Source organism: Silene latifolia, chromosome 9 (genome assembly GCF_048544455.1).
Source record: "Silene latifolia isolate original U9 population chromosome 9, ASM4854445v1, whole genome shotgun sequence".
In the NCBI taxonomy this organism is placed as follows: Eukaryota; Viridiplantae; Streptophyta; class Magnoliopsida; order Caryophyllales; family Caryophyllaceae; genus Silene; species Silene latifolia.
Window position 1 is genome coordinate 941,685 of NC_133534.1, and position 19,586 is coordinate 961,270.

The 19,586-nt window shown below is 36.7% G+C and overlaps 3 protein-coding genes across 3 annotated transcripts; all 3 read left to right on the forward strand.

Annotated features, from left to right (window-relative positions):
* The first annotated feature begins 4,830 nt into the window (after nucleotides 1-4,830).
* Nucleotides 4,831-8,152, forward strand: LOC141598600 (GDSL esterase/lipase At3g26430-like). Its single transcript, XM_074418295.1, has 5 exons — nucleotides 4,831-5,170; nucleotides 5,719-5,928; nucleotides 6,149-6,315; nucleotides 6,580-6,850; nucleotides 7,620-8,152. The coding sequence occupies exons 1-5, from the start codon at nucleotides 4,882-4,884 to the stop codon at nucleotides 7,907-7,909; spliced, it is 1,227 nt and encodes a 408-aa protein (XP_074274396.1). The 5' UTR covers nucleotides 4,831-4,881; the 3' UTR covers nucleotides 7,910-8,152.
* Nucleotides 8,153-8,546: 394 nt separating this feature from the next.
* LOC141599747 (F-box protein CPR1-like) lies at nucleotides 8,547-9,473 on the forward strand. The gene has a single exon (XM_074419855.1). The coding sequence runs from the start codon at nucleotides 8,547-8,549 to the stop codon at nucleotides 9,471-9,473; it is 927 nt and encodes a 308-aa protein (XP_074275956.1).
* Nucleotides 9,474-14,981: 5,508 nt separating this feature from the next.
* Nucleotides 14,982-16,112, forward strand: LOC141599764 (F-box/kelch-repeat protein At3g23880-like). The gene has a single exon (XM_074419874.1). It carries the CDS (start codon nucleotides 14,982-14,984, stop codon nucleotides 16,110-16,112), a length of 1,131 nt encoding a protein of 376 aa, XP_074275975.1.
* The last annotated feature ends 3,474 nt before the right edge of the window (nucleotides 16,113-19,586 follow it).

Genomic DNA, 19,586 nt, shown 5'->3' on the forward strand with positions numbered 1-19,586 from the left:
AAACAAATATGAAAATGAAAAATCGATCTAAAAATACTGATTATATCTAAAACATTAATACTATTCTTTAATCAACATGGATAAATATTACTACTTCGTAGTACATTGAAAAATGAAAAGGTGACATTTGGAAATCCGATAATACAAATGTATTTTATTTTATTTTATGTTTTGTTTTGTTTTTAACGTTAATTATTAATTATTAATTATTTATTTACCTTCCTTATAAAGAATAAAAAATGTAAGAAAATAATTGATGCGAGGAAAATATTTGCTATTTAAATTTACACCAAAACTTATGCAGTAATAGATACATTGACACGTAGAGTACATACATACAATGTAATGTTGACTGATACAATTGTATTGATCACTTTTCTTATCGGTTTAACCACTATAATATTGCGATATACTCCGATCCGTGGAGCCAAAATGTTACGCTTAAGGTGGCATAGCGAGAAATGTTTGAGGTACGTGAGAATGTGAGATTAACTAGTAGCAGGCCGAAACATTAATCTTTCTTATATTTCTAGAATTCTAGTCATTGTTATTTCCGGAAAAAAAAAGTTAAATGTCTATTTATTTTCTTTTAAAACTCGCCAAGGCCATAGCCTGATCATCCTGCTACCTTTGTCTCTAGGCTCAGAGTCACCTAAATTTACAGCAAATATCATAATCGGGATTAAAAAACACGGTGTTCTATCCCATTCTAGGTTGGTAAAATCTTCATCACGCCTTTCTATTATACGATTAAGAGTATAGAATAATAATGAATTGCCATCGAGGATGGATGTGAATCGCTTACAATGTGATAATAAAAAACGAATTGACAGGATTCGAGGAACGTCTAGTAGCATGTGTTGGGCATGGAGGGAAATACATGAACTTCAACAATGCAATAATTTTCGAGCCATTACATAGCATTTATTTGATTGTTGATTATGAATTTGTAATTTGAATTTTTATATGTTGCATAATACATCTTTCAAATTTCTATTTTTCAAATAAGCCAATATAGGCTCAAGATATTCGATACCCTAAACCTAAAATCCTGACTCCGCCCTAGAATACAACTTCAACAATGCAAAGAGATGTGGAAGCACAAAAACTGTACGAGTGCATGGCAAAGAGATTGTTGCGATTGCAAAGTCATGCAGAAACGAATGTGACTTGAGAAAGAGTACGTTGTACTTGTACAGTTATACAAAGTGTTCTTTATATATATGCGTAACATTAATCAAAGGTAAATAAACGAATGTGACTGAGAATTAGACTAATACATGAACAAAATGAATAATAATCTTGCAAATAATGCAATCTTTTATTTAGATATTATATATTACTATATCATATATGATACGGAGTAAATTTATGAATTGGTACCCTTGGTACCGTGTTTCCATGAAAACTTTTCATAATAAGTTGTACCGTCACAACTAAAATATATACCATCGGATTGAGCCTTCCAAAAATAATCCACACCTTCTTGGATACGACCATGTTTAGCTATTTCACTTTGTCGATCATGAAAATAATCATAAACTCGAATTGTTTTATTTTCCCATTTTAACGAACACGTGTAACTCATAAATCCAGTGACATTGCATTTGAACGACCAACTGTGCTCCATACCTTTGGTGATCGATTTTTCACCTTTATCACCGTTTCCGGTGTCGTAACTCACAATTAACGGGTTCGATTCGTCGTCTAAGTGGTTAATCACATGAATATTCAATTCGATAAAGGTGATTTCGTCGACTTTATGATCAGATTGAGCTGATGCAATGCATGGGAACGTAATTAGTAAAACACCATATTCAATTTGACAAATTCTTGTGTCCTTTGGGAGGACGGTACTCCTTACACCTAAGTTATTATAATATTTTATTTGATATATTGCTTATGAGTGTAAGGAGTATTACCGTCCCGGGAAGGACACAAGAATTTTCTTATAGGTTTTAGTTGCCATATTAGCCTTGGATAATTAATTAATTTCTTACACTTTGTATTATGATAAATGTAGGAGTTGTAATATAAGGTACGTATATATAATATAAAGGTTTAATGATCTGCCCAAATTCAAAAGAATGTCCAAATTTAGGTGATATTTATTAAATGGGTAAATCTTGTGAAACAAATATAAATACGAAATAAAAATCGACATTATCAGATAGGAAAACCCAAAAATGATAATCATTTTGAATAAATATTACGGAATATATTGGAAAAGGAAAAAGTGACGTACTTCGTATTAGAAAACACGAAAAATCGACTTATATCCCTTCGTTTTAATATGTTATTTACCAAACACTCAAATTAGTAGATTGGTTAATCAACAAACCGCCGTTTACCAAACACCCCTTTTAGTTACTTGCGATCGAAGTATAATATGAAATCGTACATAGGGTAGATAATCGGTCATATTCGAATCCCCCTATTGGCCTTTCCCCAAAAACTTTGATTAGTATTTCTTCCATTCTAGTCATTTGTGACACTCATGTCACATGTGTATCACCAAAAATAATAAAAATGAAATGCAGAAACGTACCTATTTCTTTCATAATTGTGGTGTAAGATTTTTTCTTCCTTTAAAACACTTTTTTTTTTCTTTCTCTGAGACGATGAGAATTTAGAAAATCAATATAACGTTTATTATGAAATATTGTCGTGTAAGTTGTGATCAAACAACTTATTAATAGCCTAATAAGCGAACATTGTATATATATGTTCGCTTTTAATTCCGTATCTAACCTCATCAATACCGAATATCTATCAAAATCCACACAATAATTTTCACCACACTTTTAACACAAATGTTATATCTTTTCATCAATTTTTATTGATCACTTTTGTTAGCTAACCATTAATGTAGGAGTGCTGCCGATTGATAAACCCTAAACCCTAATTTTCCCCAATTTATCGTGCACGACTCTTTCCCTAATGTCAATCTCTTGGAAACCTTTTATTTAATTCTCAAACTTGTCTTGATCTTTTATTTACCATTGATTAAAATACATCGTCACAACAGATCGATAGAAAATTTGATTAGTATTGGTATATAAGAAGTTAGTTAGAAGTTAGTTAGGAGTTAGTTGGTTGGTTAGTTAAATTAACTATAGTCAAGGTTGTTAGACTTAGTACTCATAACTGTAAACAATTGTGACGGAGAAAGTAGATTAACACATGAACAAAGTGAATTAATCTTACAAATTAAGCAATCTTATTATTTCAATATAGCCTGCGAAGCAAACATTACGTCGATTCGCTTTTAATACTCTGTATGACTGTATCTACCTTCGTCAATAATACAAAATATTTATCGGATTTTACACATTAATTCCAACAACTCTTTAATAAATATATTAATATATATATACATCCTTATTTAATCGATACAACTTTATAGATCTCTTTTTATTATCTATTTAACCTCTATAATATTGCGACAAATTTAACTACATTTGTGCCTAATAACGGTATGACGTATTAGGGTATAATACTAAAAGAGAGTATAATTGCATAACATTAACAGATTAAGGGAGAGGAATGAATTGAAGGGGTGCGATAAAAATACTATACCTATACTATTCACAATTATATATGTCCTCCGTTCCAATTTTTTTTACCTTTAATTAAATTTTTTATAATAAATAAAATAATTGAGGCGGAGGTAGTAACTCGGCGAGCTTCTAACCCTTGGATATGAAGATTATTAGTTGCGATGATACTATATTTCCGATAAAGTTTGCGTGGTCTAGAATTTGTCATAAGAAATAAAGTGAGGGATATTTTGGGTGTGGGTAATGTTACGTTTCTGCCATTATCGATGCAACTATATATGAGTAGATCTATTAAATGAATTACTCGGGTTGGGTTTAGGTCGGTTCATATTAATTACGGATTTGTAATAGTTTACGTCAGGCCGGTCATTTCGATTTCAAGTCATTTTCGAGTTTATTATTATTATCATGTTTTTTATGGATAATAAATTAATAATCGGTATGCAACAATAAAATTCGGGACAGATTATATATTGAGTTGACTCAATTCAGCTTCGGGTCAGGATCAATGAATATCTTGAGTTCGGCTGTCGACTCAGGTGCGAATTGGGTTATTAAAGGATTTAAGGCAGGTTAATTTTGTAAAGTCTAACTATGACTCTATGAGTAATATTGTCCGACGTCTCTTTTCGGCTTTGTCTCCAACTCGTGTAATTATAGGGGCAAGATCAATAATATAGTGGTTATAGAAACGTTGTTGTCGAGAGTGACCCAATGATATCCTTTGGTCGGAAATATAATCAATCAAAATTGAACAACTTGTATCGATCGATGCATATTTATATCTGAATAATAATTGATCCTATTTCTTCCAAAAACAGCAGTAAAAAGGCAAACATTACATTGCTGGAAATATATCAACCAATCGATGTGGACCGACACTAGCTACCTACTTTTATGAGACATTGAAAGTTTTAAGATATGATACACTTGTATAATCGTATTATTAATTATTGTGTCTGATCGTTGTATGATACGAGTACAAAATATTTTATAAATAATGATCATTTTATGTTAGAAAGCAATTATTGATCTATAAATTAATAAAGAAGTTGTCATTTTTTTAACATAAAGTGGTTTTATCGGGTTTTACCGTATAACTGGTAATAATGTCTTTCTGAAAAATTCGTGTATCCTTCAGGTGAACTGCACTATTTATACTCAAGCCTTTATATATCTTTCATAAAATATACGCATTGGTAACGTGGGCCCACTTTTTGTGAGGAGAAAAGTGGGTCAAGTATTCACGTTGGTGTGTATGAAAAATATTCTAACAACGTGTCTATTAGCTCTATAACAAAATCTTGAACAAAGTGTGAAAATGAAATCGAGTCGATTACTAAGATCGGCCAAACTTGGGATTATTATTTTAACAACGCTCGTATTATTCGCAACTCCTAACTTGTGTTTGGAACGCACAACTTCGCAAAGTGTCAATGATCAAGTCGAAGAATGCCAGTTTCCGGCTATCTTCAACTTTGGTGACTCGAACTCCGATACTGGTGGCCTGACCGCTCTTTACGGCCCGGCTCACCCACCTAATGGAATAACTTTCTTTGGTGGTTCGGCTGGCCGGTTTTGTGATGGCCGTCTTGTCATTGATTTTCTAGGTAAACATCTTTATCTTCTTTGTCCATCTTAAACATTAATCTTATATTGGTTTATTTTATTTTAGTTGACATTTGTATAAGAACATCAAATGTTATTTTTAAGGGAATGTATTATATCATAAGGTTGGAGGGAAATTTTACTCGGTTTGAATAAATTTATAGTTTAATTCTTTATTCATTTCTTATATCAAAATATAATGACAAAAAATATGAAAAATTATTGAGCTGTTACTTTAGCATGATTTAAGTTATAAAAAAAATAAAAACTTTAAATATCGCGCATTTATTGTGCGGGATCTAAACTAGTAATATACTATTTCCGTCTTAATCATTTCCTTAACTTATATTCATTATTATGAGTATTTTAATTGAAAGTAAATAAATGACTGAAACCAAGGTGTTGTATAATTTCCTTATTTATCAATGAGCACAATGCAATATTACCGGTGTGTTGATATTTTTAATATTATAAATATTACATTGTGCTCATTGATAAGCACGCGAAGTGTCTTATTTTTTTTCCAATTTTTTTTTCTTGCATTTTGCAGCTGGAAGCTTAGGATTGCCATATCTAAATGCATACCTAAACTCAATTGGATCAAACTTTAGCCATGGAGCCAATTTTGCATCGGCGGGTGCTACAATCCGACCTCAAACAACCATCTATTTTCCAAAAGATTATAGCCCTATTTCTCTAAATGTACAATCTGCTGAATTCTCTACATTTCACACAAGATCCCAAGTAGTCCGAAATCAAGGTACTAAGCTTCAATGTCGCATCTAACTTTATGTTACTGAGTTCAGTTTAGTCCAGCTCTTATAAGTTCAGTTCATCTCATATAAGTTCAGTTCAGCTCTTATAAGTTCAATTCAATTCAGTTCAGCAACTTGAAGTCCAAAAGAACAGGGCTTAGTAATGTATTTCATGTAGAATTTAACACAATTTTAGTCGAATAAGTTTACATTCTTATGTTGTAGGAGGATTTTTCGAGACTCTGCCAAGGGAAGATTACTTTGCAAATGCTCTGTACACTTTCGACATTGGCCAAAATGATCTCAGTACTGGTTACAAACTTAACATGTCTACTGAACAGGTTAAGGCCATTGTTCCTGATGTTCTTGCCTTATATGCGAAAACCATAAGGGTATGATTTCAGTACTGGTTACAAACTTGGTACCTATCGTAGAAAAAAATTAATATTTTGATACTGATTACTAATTATTGATTATGTTGGTACTGATTATGAAAAATAGACCTTATATTGGTATTGTTTATCAATTAACCCTTTTTAGAATAATTAGGGCAATTTTAACACTGGCGGGTTTTGAACCTAGGTTATGAGTATCGCTCTTTAATTTGATAATATCAATATAGCTAATATATGCATGACTTTTGCTCTGTAATGCAGGCTGTGTATGCACAAGGTGGAAGAACATTCTGGATTCATAACGTCGGCCCAATGGGCTGCCTTCCGTACATGTTGGACGGGTATCCTCTCACCGATGCTCAAGTAGATAAGTTCGGATGTGCGATTCCAATAAACGAGGCGGCTCAATTTTACAATGCTAAGCTAAAAGAACTTGTAGAACAGCTTAGGAAAGAACTGTCTTTAGCTGCATTCACCTATGTAGATATCTACTCCATCAAATATACTCTCATTGCTCGTGCCGAAGAGCTTGGTAAGCCTATTGGTTTTTTTACTATGCCCTCTGTCCCGATAAATAGTTCACATGTGCTTTTTTTTTTTTTTTTGTGAGGGAAAAATAAAGTAAATATAAACTATTGACTGAGACAAAGGGAAGAGGAAAATTAACTTAGCAATGTTGACATATATACACACAAGTTTTGACTCTTCTTGTTAAGTGCTACTCCGTATGGAGCATTTGATAACGATTGATAACGACTTTACCAGCTAAATCTAACTAGCCCAATTTTTTATGATCCCGTCCAAAGTCCTCTAACTTTTAAAATAAATACATAAACAAGTTAAAAAAAATGGGAAATGATAAATATAACCCAATGGGTTGTATTTAAGCAACTAAAAAATGAAATAAGTACTTAATATATGCATTAATTTTATTAATTTATGTTTAATTTATTCTCTAATTTCTAAATTAATACCAAATTTAAAAGGGTATTAAATGCTTAAATACAACCCAATTGATTGGGTTGTATTTATCATTTCCCAAAAAAAAATACACAATGTCTTGATTAAAGAAATTTATCTAGCTAGGTCTAACGTTCGAGTCATTTGCAGCTGACAACTAGCTTATTGGTAAGTCGTTAAAGTTAGTACTCATGGTCTGAGTTCAGCTGCGCGAGCATCAAAATCGCTCTTATGAGCTTCCTATACAAATAAAAAGAAAACGTTTTGAGTCATCACCATTGTAACTTTTCCCAAAATCCGCCATTGAACAGTTCTAACTATAACAAAATCAAATTTTGCAGGATTCGAAGAACCTCTAGTAACATGTTGCGGAACCGGAGGGAAATACAACTTCGATAATTCAATGAGATGTGGAAGTACAAAGATTGTAGATGGCAAAAAAATTGTGGTTGCAAATTCATGCAAAAATCCATCAATTAAAGTAATTTGGGATGGGATTCATTACACTGAGGCAGCTAACAAATGGATAATCGACCAGATTCTAAATAATGCATCTTATTTAGACCCACCCGTTTCTCTAAAACGGGCTTGTCACGTATCGGGCTATCAAACTCCGTTATTCCTCTCATAAATTAAGTAAGTGGTTAAGAGTTAAGACGGATGTATTGTAGTCTCGTAGATTTTGTCGCAACTTTGAAGAATCTTCTCTTTGTAATTTGTTGTTACCTTGTCGCTACGTTTCATTTGACCTCTAGAATAATAAGGATTATTTCCATTCCGGTGTCCTTAGGTTTGATTTAATTCCACTTTAGTATCACGGGATTTGTATAGTTTCATTTTGGTATCCTAAATTTTAAACTACTTCCCACTTTGATGACAATGCATATTATTCTTAGTATCTAATGTTATTAATTATCAATTTTATTTAAGAAAAGAATCTTTAAAATTGTTATATTATTATTATTAATTTTATTTTCTACTTTGTTTACGCGCTTTATTTTTTCATTAACTTTCCATCTAATACCCTTTTACCTAAAACCGGCCTTTGCGAATTACGAGTTACGATTCAACTTGACTTTTTACAACTTACAAGTAAGTAAACCTGCCATTACTTTTTCATTAACTTGATGTGCAAGCAATGAACCGGGTATACTTGGGTCAAGTTAGGGTTATTACTATATTTCGTGTATACTTAGGTCAAGTTAGGGTTACTTTTTCACATACAAATATACAAAGCCTAATTGACAAGTACACCCCTTTGTTAATTAATGGCAGGTTATCTTCATGAAAGTTTAATCAATGAAATTCTATCTTGGTTACCCGTAAAATCGTTGTTGAGATTCAAAAGTGTTAGCAAATCGTGGTACGCACTCATCAAAAGTCGATGTTTCATACGCAAGCATCTAAAACACAAGAAAGAACGTCATGGTGATCGTTTAATTGCTCAATATTACGAAACTCAAGCCAAGGAGCTAGAACCATATATGTCGTGGGTAATTCATACCAGCGACCCAGATTGTGAAATTCATGTCTTAGGTAACGTACATCCTCGTGTTTATTACGTTTCCGGTCCATGTGATGGGATATATTTTATGTCCAATTCCAAGAAGGATGGCGATCATTATTATTTGTGGAGCCCGGGTCTGAACGAGAAGAAAAAGTTACCACCGATAATTAGAAAACCTAATATGTCTGATAGGGATTATATTCGTGTTGGTTTTGGGTTTGATCCTGTGACTGACGATTATAAGGCGGTGGTTATTATTAAGTATCGGAATCATGGTTGTCCTCTTTCAGTCATGGTTTACTCTATTAGGAATGATTCCTGGTCATACGCTGGAGATTTATCGAAAAGTTACTATTTGCAACCGGCAAAATGTTATGCTTTCGTTAATACAAGTTACTATTGGCTTGGGAATCATGTCTACGACTACATATCGCATGAATATGACGTGATCATTGTTGTCGACTTGGTTACGGAAGGAAGCCGAGAAATAGGACTACCGGAGATGCGTAGGAAAGGTCAAATGACTAAGGACTCGTATTCAGAATGTCTTATGGTATATCATAATTCAATTGCTTTGGTTGCTCTTTATCTTAAAGAGAGCAATTTTGATATATGGACGTTGAGTGAGACGACGTCGTCTTGGACCAAGGAATTGACGATAAAACTTGATTTTTCTATTAGTAAATAAATATATTTGCAAATTACTTTCCTACCGATCACCCGCTTCCGCCCTTTTCCTGCGTCACCCAACCTATTCCCACCTAAGAGTCTTTGGTTGTCTTTGCTATCCAAATTTGACCACTTACCTACACAACATCCTTCCCCTTGATACTTTCCAGTACCCCAACTCCACGGCCCAGCCCACTACCGTAGCCCAGCCCACTACCGTACCCCAGCCCACTACCGTAGCCCCTACCCAGCCCACTACCGTAACCCAGCCCGAACCAGTAACCCCTGCCCATACCGAATCAGTAACCCACCCACACCCCACTCCACAACACAATCCAGCTACTAACCCCACAACCAGTGTTAACCCACCTTCTGCCACGACCACTTCGTTTGCCCAGCCCACCCACACCATGGCCACTCGTGCTAGTCACGGCATTTTCAAACCCGTCGACCGCCTCAACCTCATCGCCACCACTAAACCCAACCTCAGCCCTATTCCCAAATCACCCAAAGACGCCCTTTGTGACCCGAATTGGACAGCCGCAATGAATGCCGAATTTAGTGCTCTTATTGAAAATAAAACGTGGGATTTAGTACCCCGACCCGTTGATGCTCATGTGATTAGGTGCATGTGGCTCTTTCGCCACAAATTTAACGCCGATGGTAGTCTTGAGCGCTATAAAGCGCGTTTGGTGGTAAATGGAAAAACACAACAGGTTGGTATTGACTGCGACGAAACATTTAGCCCTGTTGTTAAACCGGCTACTATTCGCACTGTGTTGAGCTTAGCTGTTAACCGCTCTTGGCCCATTCATCAATTGGATGTCAAGAACGCCTTTTTACACGGTGAGTTACACGAAACGGTATTCATGCATCAGCCGCCCGGATTCTCTGATATGACTAAACCCGGTTATGTATGCAAGCTCCGAAAATCCCTATATGGCCTCAAGCAGGCTCCCCGGGCCTGGTACCACCGCTTCGCTACGTTCATCACATCCCAAGGATTCCGAAGCAGTATTTGTGACACTTCTCTATTCATTTACCAACATGGCTCTCACACTGCTTATTTACTTCTATATGTTGATGATATTGTTATTACGGCTTCCTCTTCACATTTTTTGCAGCAGATTATTGCCACTTTGTCCCGTGAATTTGCAATGAAGGACCTTGGTAAGCTTCATCATTTTCTTGGAATAACAGTTACTCGGTCCAAAACAGGCTTATTTCTTTCTCAAGAACAATATGCGAAGTCTATTCTTGCACGGGCTTCAATGACTGGCTGCAATCCTACTGCAACTCCAGTAGACACTTCGGCCAAGTTAAGTGCTACAGACGGCCCGAAAGTTGCTGACCCCGCCCTTTATCGAAGTATTGCAGGTGCACTTCAATATCTCACTATTACACGGCCTGACATTTCTTATGCGGTTCAGCAGATTTGCTTATTTATGCACGACCCGCGGGAACCACACTTGCACTTTATGAAGCGTGTGCTACGCTACATCAAAGGAACGTTACAGTTCGGTCTTACTTTCACCGTGTCCAAATCACCTGCTCTCACTGCTTATACTGATGCTGATTGGGCCGGCTGCCCTGATTCTCGCCGCTCCACTTCCGGGTATTGTGTGTTTCTCGGGGATAATCTAATCTCTTGGTCGTCTAAAAGACAGGTAACCGTGTCTAAATCCAGTGCCGAAGCTGAATATCGCGGCGTCGCTAATGTAGTGGCAGAGACTACATGGTTGCGCAATCTCTTGCTGGAACTTCATATGCCCCTTCGCAATGCCACTCTTGTTTACTGCGACAATATTTCTGCCGTCTACAATGTCCGTAAACCACCATGTCGGCACCAATAAGACGAAACATATTGAAATCGACATACACTTTGTTCGTGAACAGGTGCAGCTTGGACGAGTTCGAGTTCTTCATGTTCCTTCACCATTTCAGTACGCGGACATCTTTACGAAGGGCCTCCCTAGACAACTTTTTACTCATTTTCGCTCCAGTCTAAGCGTTCATCCTCCTCCCGCTTCGACTGCGGGGGTGTATTAGTAAATAAATATATTTGTATATATTTAGTTACCTAGTTTAGCGATACGTTCACATTGTATATGCTAGTATATATTGTATCCTCGAACAATGAATTATTTACGGAATATCATTCTTTCATTTTCAATTAGGATACCACCGGGTCACTATTGCGTCAATACTAATATGGTGTTATTCCAAGTCTTAGGTCACGGAATAATCTTATTTCATCCTGATTCAAATGAAGTTTGGGACATTATTATTGCAAATGTTGAGGATAAGGATTATACTTATCATGCAACAATTAAAACCGTCTTTGTATACACGAAGAGTCTGATACCGATTAACGATAGGAAATTTTGGGAGTGAAACCAGAGGGATGAAAATCAATCTAAGGTTTAATTTGCTCAATTGGACCTGAGCTTCCTTAAAGCAAAATGACCGATGATTTCGCTATTTGCATGGTGTGTTTTTTAGCCAGACTAGTAATTCGATCAATCATTAGTCAAGTTTTTTTTAAAGTTGCGAGTAATTTGACTGGAATTTACCATTGTGTTAGCGTAAGTACGTACACTTTAGATATTATTTCTGAAACGCGTTTACTAGGCTGTGATCCGGCCTTAGCTTTTCCTTGTTATCGTAAGTACACTTTAGATATTATTTCTGAAACTTGTTTACTAGGCTATGAGCCGTTACCTTTTCCGCTTTTGCAAAATAATCATACACGGTAAGCGGTATGACTATTAAGATAACAATGAACAGAATTTCTTACGGGACATATACATGCCCTAAAGTTGAATTTGCCTAGCTCGATACACACGGCCTTCTCGCAACCAACCCCATGGATACATGACCTCCGACTCAGAATGAAAGGTGTACGACAAAGACTCGGAATGAGAACTACTTGCTCGTACAAAGACTAGACTCAGAATGAAAGGTGTACGACAAAGACTCAGAATGAGAACTACTTGCAGAAAGCGTTGACTAATATCAGCTTGAAAAGTCTGAATTTGACTAATATCAGCTTGAAAAGTCTGAATCGCCGCACTGTGAATACATGACTATACACAACATGATGATTTGAGTACTTTGATGAGTTTTGATTAAAGTTCTCGTGGAGTTATTAGGGCTGAATTTTCTAGGTTTGCGGCTGTTAATTTGGTAATTACAATAGATCTTTATTGTTTATTCTAGAAGATAAAAACAATTGTTGAAATTAAACCAAATTACATAAAACTTGACCGTGCAAATAGTGAAATTATAACTCACTGTAAGTTGATAATTTTCATCCGATCCCTCTAGCTCCGCTCCCAAAATTTCCTATCGTTAATCGGTATCAGACGCTTCACGTATACAAACACGGTTTCATGCGTAACTTGATTATGTTCTTCATCATCATTAGTAATAATAACGTTCCGAAATTCATTTGAATCAGGATCCCATAAGATTATTCGACGATAGTCTCTGGCTTCGAGTAACATTATATTAGGATTGACGCAATAGTAACCATATGGCCGGTATGCAAGCTAGTGAACTATCAACTTTTACCGTCAATTCCTTGCTCCAAGACGACGTCGTCTCATCTAACGTCCATATATTAAAACTGTTTATCTTCATAATAAACGGCAACCAAAGCAATTGAACTGTGGTATAACATGAGACATTCTGCATACCACATCAAAGGGATTGGATCTTTCCTACGCATCTCCGGCAGTCCTATTTCTTGGCTTGCTTCCGTAACCAAGTCGACACCGATTTTTATGGGTTTGGGGTAGTAAGGGCTACTCTTTGCTACTCCTTAGCTTCGCCCCTGGCTTTAGCTCCTTTACTTTTTTTTTTTTTGGTCGAAAAAGAGCATTAAATTAAAAAAGAGAACCAAAGTTCAAGTACATCAAGGAGGGGGGTTGGGATTAAGAGGCGTACAAGCCTCTAAAAAGTCAAGCATACATGAGTTTGTAACAAAAGAAGGGGCATAATCCCAACTAAAACAACCACTAGAAGGACTATCATCCGCCGCGGAGAACTTGGCTAGGGCATCCGCAACTTTGTTAGCCGATCTCTTCTCAAACACAAGCTTCAGATCTGGTGAGGCCTGTAATAGATCCCTACACTCAATAATAATGTTAGCAAAGGGCCCGCAGGGGGAGGCCGGGCTCAAGATAGCATTGATAGCATTAATACAATCAGAAGCAATCACAAATTTATCCATGGACAACACTGCAAAACGGATCCCTTCTCTAATAGCAAGGACCTCACTAATAAAAGGGGTAGTAGCAAAACACCGGCTGGACCACCCGTGCACCCAGGAACCAACAGGATCCCTAACAACACACCCAAAACAAGAGACCGAGGAGGAGGGGGAAAAAGCCGCATCTACATTGATCTTACATCAATGTTGCGGCGGGGGGGCCCAGCTACAAGGGAAGCGAAAGGCAGAGACAGGAGAGCTAGTGGGTGTGGTAGAGGGGGATCCGGAGTTGGCGGCACTCCAAGCTCCTTTACTTGCCTTATGGAATATGGAACAATTGAGCGATCGACATGACGTTTTTTCTTTTGTTTTAGATGCTGCTCGGGTATGAAATATCGACTTTTGATAATTGCATGCCATGACTTGCTAACACTCTTGAATCGCAACAACGATAGAATTTCAATAGTTAAACTCTCATGAAAACAACCTTCCACGTTATTAATTTTATCTTATTAATCCGTTTTATATTTTATTTAGTACGGAGTGATAATAATAATAATAAGAAGAAGAATAAGAATTGATGAAACCTGTATTTATTATTTCTCCACAATATTTATCACATATCACATAATATAATAATGTTTCCTTTCCTAATCATAAGTTTATATTCCAATTTCTCATAATATAATGTTGCAAATCTTACCTTAATTGGCAACTTATTATGTGATAGAAAAACTCTTATAATAAAGATAAGTAAACGTGATTACTTTTAATTTTCACATACGCTTTATTTTTTCATTAACTTTCCATCTAATACTCTTTTGCCTAAAACCGACCTTTGCGAATTACAAGTTACGATTCAACTCTAGAGTTTTTACAAGTAAGTTGTTGAGGTCTCTTCCCATATGTGTGTGAGGGGCATTATCCCACATCGGTAGAATAACAGTGAAGAGGCTAGCTTATAAGTTAGTGGGCTACTCCTCCTATCACCAATTGGTTTTAGGATGAAACCTCACTTGCTTGTGGGCCGGTCTCATTCACTTAATTCTATAAGCCTGCGGAGGACTCAACATAAGTAACCTGCCATTACTTTTTCATTAACTTGATGTGCAAGCAAGGAACCGTGTATACTTAGGTCAAGTTAGGGTTATTACTATATTCCGTGTATGTATACTTAGGTAAGTTAGGGTTATTTTTTCACATACAAAAATATACAAAGCCTAATTAATGATGAACCTTAAGAAAATAGCTTTAAACTGCATATAAATCATAAACCCTTGTTTCCTTTTGACAAGTACACCCTTTTGTTAATTAATGGCAGGTTATCTTCATGAGAGTTTAATCATTGAAATTCTATCTTGGTTACCCGTAAAATCGTTGTTGCGATTCAAAAGTGTTTGCAAATCATGGTACGCAATCATCAAAAGTCATCGTTTCATACGCAAGCATCAAAAACATAAGAAAGAACGTTATGGCGATCGTTTAATTGTTCAATATTCGAAAACGCAAGCCAAAGAGCTACAGCCATATATGTCGTGGGTAATTCATACCAACGACTCAGATTGTGATATTCATGTCTTAGGTAACGTAAATCCTATTGTTTATTACTTTTCCGGTCCATGTGATGGGATATATTTTATGTGCAAGTTCAAGAAGGATGGCGATCATTATTATTTGTGGAGCCCGGGTCTGAACGAGAAGAAAAAGTTACCACCGATAATTAGGAAACCTAATATGTCCGATAGAGATTCTATTAGTGTTGGTTTTGGGTTTGATCCTGTGACTGAAGATTATAAGGCGGTTGTTATTATTAAGTATGATAACAATGATTATCCTCTTTCAATCATGGTTTATTCACTAAGGAAGGATTCCTGGTCATACGTTGGAGATTTATCGAAAAGTTACTATTTGCAAGAGGCAAAATGTTATGCTTTCGTTAATACAAGTTATTATTGGCTTGGGAAGCATGTCCACATGTCGCATATATATGACGTGATCATTGTTGTCGACTTGGTTACGGAAGGAAGCCGAGAAATAGGACTACCGGAGATGCGTAGGAAAGGTCAAATGACTAAGGACTCGTATTCAGAATGTCTTATGGTATATCATAATTCAATTGCTTTGGTTGCTCTTTATCTTAAAGAGAGCAATTTTGATATATGGACGTTGAGTGAGACGACGTCGTCTTGGACCAAGGAATTGACGATAAAACTTGATTTTTCAATTAGGATACCACCGGGTCACTATTGCGTCAATACTAATATGGTGTTATTCCAAGTCTTACGTCGCGGAATAATCTTATTTCATCCTGAGTCAAATGAAGTTTGGGACATTATTATTGCAAATGATAAGGATACGGGTTGTACTTATTTTGCAACAATTAAATCCGTGTTTGTATACATGAAGAGTCTGATACCGATTAACGATAGGAAATTTTGGGAGTGAAGCCAGAGGGATGAAAATCAATCTTACGTTCGACACTTTTCAATGGAATTCGATCAATCATTAGTCAAGTTTTTTTTAAAGTTGCGAGTAATTTGACTGGAATTTACCATTGTGTTAGCGTAAGTACGTACACTTTAGATATTATTTCTGAAACGCGTTTACTAGGTTGTGATCCGGCCTTAGTGTAACACCCCAGTTTATGAAGGAGCCTTTAGCAAGACATTCCCTAATAAACCGGACTGTTACCATCTCGGTTTCCCGAGGTAGTGAATAACAAATTAAACTCCAAGGCAATTTATATAATATTTTAACTTAACTATTACAAATCCTCTTTTCAACTCAAATTACAAGAATTGACATAAATAAAAGTGAAAGTCTTCTAAATGATGAGCTAGCTACTAAGCCGTCTGATCCAATGTCTCACGCCCATCCAGCTCCCATCCTATCTCTTAAACCTGTCAAGTCTGCTCCCCATAAAACGGTTCATCACAGGTGTTCACGAATACACAGGGTCAACCACGAGGTTGAGTAGGAAAACAATAAAACAAGAAATATGATATGCATGATACTCCGACACCTCCATCTCCATCTCAACTCATCACACACATCTCATACCCGAACGCCCACCATACCGATCCCGGTAGACTATATATCGACCGAAGCCGATCTGCCACTCAACAACAGGACACCAGGGCAAGTCCTGCAGAACCCGTCTGGGCCTTATCACAACATCACATCGTATCTCCACATCATCACCACCACATCATCCTCCAACTCCAATGCATATGAAATGCCCAACAGTAATTAATGCAATGCAATATGTATATAATTCACTGAACTGATAAATCATAAAGTCATGCCAGATACCCGATGTTGTGATATCATACTCAATACGATAAATTCAGTCAATCACTTCCCAAATATAAATGATAACGTAAATCAATAACCAGGAATCAAGTCAACACAATTCAACTATGACGATAATAGGACAAGTGTATTTCCCTACCTCAAAGTGCCAAACAAATCCAATTAAGCGATTAAAGCAGTCCAGAAAACAAAGCAATGCATTTGATTATCGATCCTTCACGAATCCGTCACCTAAAACAATTATAATATTTATAATTACTAACTACTAAATATAGACATCTCTCAAAATAGAAACTTTCCCGATATAGTAACTTTCCACTTTAATCAGTCTCGACTCAAAACCCGACTTGAATTATTTAACTGGTTCGGGAATTAATTTAAATAACCGATATGATAATTTAAAAGATTAAACGAATTATTCGATTAAGAAAACCCGAATCAACTATTGGACAACTCAACAATCCCGACTCAAAACCGTCTCTGAACATTTTAAATAACTCGGGAGTCAAATTAAATAACTAATTTAGATGACTCGGAATTAAATTAAATAACCCTTTTAATGAATTAAATGATTTAAGGAAAAACCCGAGTCACACAAACAATTCAAACAACCCGTCTTTAATTATTTACTTAACTCGGGAATTAAGTTAATTAATTTAGAATACGACCCGATACGAAATATAACGATTAAATGATGAAAAAAAAAACCGTTTAAAAACCAAAACAGCCCGCACCCCTTCACCCGCGCACACACACCACCACAAGCCACCTCACCACCGCGACAACCACCTCGACCCAACACCCACTCGACCTCACCACCCACGACCACCACCAGCTGGTCGATTGCCACCGGCGAGTCGAACCCGGGGGCTGTAATCTGCTTGGTTCAACTGCCGTGCCTCCCCAAATGACCATGTTCTCTCCTTTACCACCACCGCACTCTACACCCATAACCACCTCAACCACCACAGCCCCACTCGCCGTCAACCCACGAACCAAGACATGGTGAAACCACCGTTCGACCTCCCCCTCCTAGTCCACGGTGGAGCCACCCCAACCCAGCCTCTCTAACTACTTTGAAACCCGCATTTTAAACCCGTTTGTTACCCCTTATCGCCGTCGCCTCTCTCTGTCACTACCACCACTTACAACCACCCCAACAACCACCACGACACTCATCTCACACCACACTACCCGTATACTCCATCCACAACCACCAGGAACAACTTCCTTAGTCACGAAACAACATTAAACCCCCGACAGAAACACAAAAACAGAGAAAAGGGGGGGTTTGTTCTTACCTTTCTACCGCCACCTAGGGCCGCCTAAGAACGCCGCCAAACACTCCTAGCTGCTCCTTGCTATGCCGTCAACAACCATGGCTACCCTCTCTCTCTCTTTATGCGTGAATGGTTGAGATCTCAGTTGAGGAAAGGAGGGAGGCGTGAGGGAAGAGGGAGGCGGAAATGAGGGAGGGATTAGGGTAGAGATTAGGTTAATCTTAGGTTAAAATTAGGTTATATGGTAAATGGGTAAATGGGTTATAACATTTGGTAAATGGGTAAATGGGTTATGACCTCTTGACCCAAAAAAGCCACCTAAAACTATAAACCCGACTCGTCTTACAATATGAATCAATTAATTACTTTTACGATACTACTAAATAATAATATCTCGCTCAAATAAAATACGGGGTATTACAGTCTTCTCCCCTTAAAATGAACTTCGTCCCGAATTTCGCTCCCGTACTCAAGCATCAGCAGGGTATTGTATATCGTACATACGGACGTCACGCATTTCCGACTTGGTTAACACACACTTTTGACACAACAATTAACATAACAAACACGGAATGTTACATTCTGCCCTCCTAAAAATAAACTTCGTCCCGAAGTTTAACTCATCTTTACTTAACCCAACTAACTACGACTAATAATTACCTGGGAACACAGATATATAACAACTATATAATCATCTGAGAACACCGTCATCTTCCATCTAAATTCCGATCTCAAACTCAAGTAACTCAATAACCATGGTCGCACCGGACCGTAAACATAACTCCCGTTATCATCACTCGGCTCATAGGCCAACTCATAACTCATTACCAGTAGTTTAACTATACTCTTCTTTTACACCTCAACCAACTAACAGAAGTAGGAACAAACATATAGAACTCATTTGCATAGGTACCCCACAACGAAACACTTACTTGATCAAAACCACCATCTACAATTAAGTGCAATACAAACATTAAGATTTTACAATCCTACCCGACTAAAAACATGGTTACGTCCTCGTACCCTCTTTTCAAATTTTCATATACCTATGCAACAAGATCATTATCAACCACACGTGACAGGAAAGAATACATGATAAGAGGTTGCGCATCAACATTAAGGTCGAAACAAGGTTTTATTAAGGAATTAACTGATTGTCAACACGTAACATTTATTACTAGCTCATGCGTAACTTAAAAACACAACATCAACTAAAAGAACAACACGAAAGGAATCATGGTTTACCCGGTTTCACAACTAATAAATTTGATGATCGATTATAGACAATGAACGAGCGAGAGCAAAATCAACAAAACAATTTAAGAAC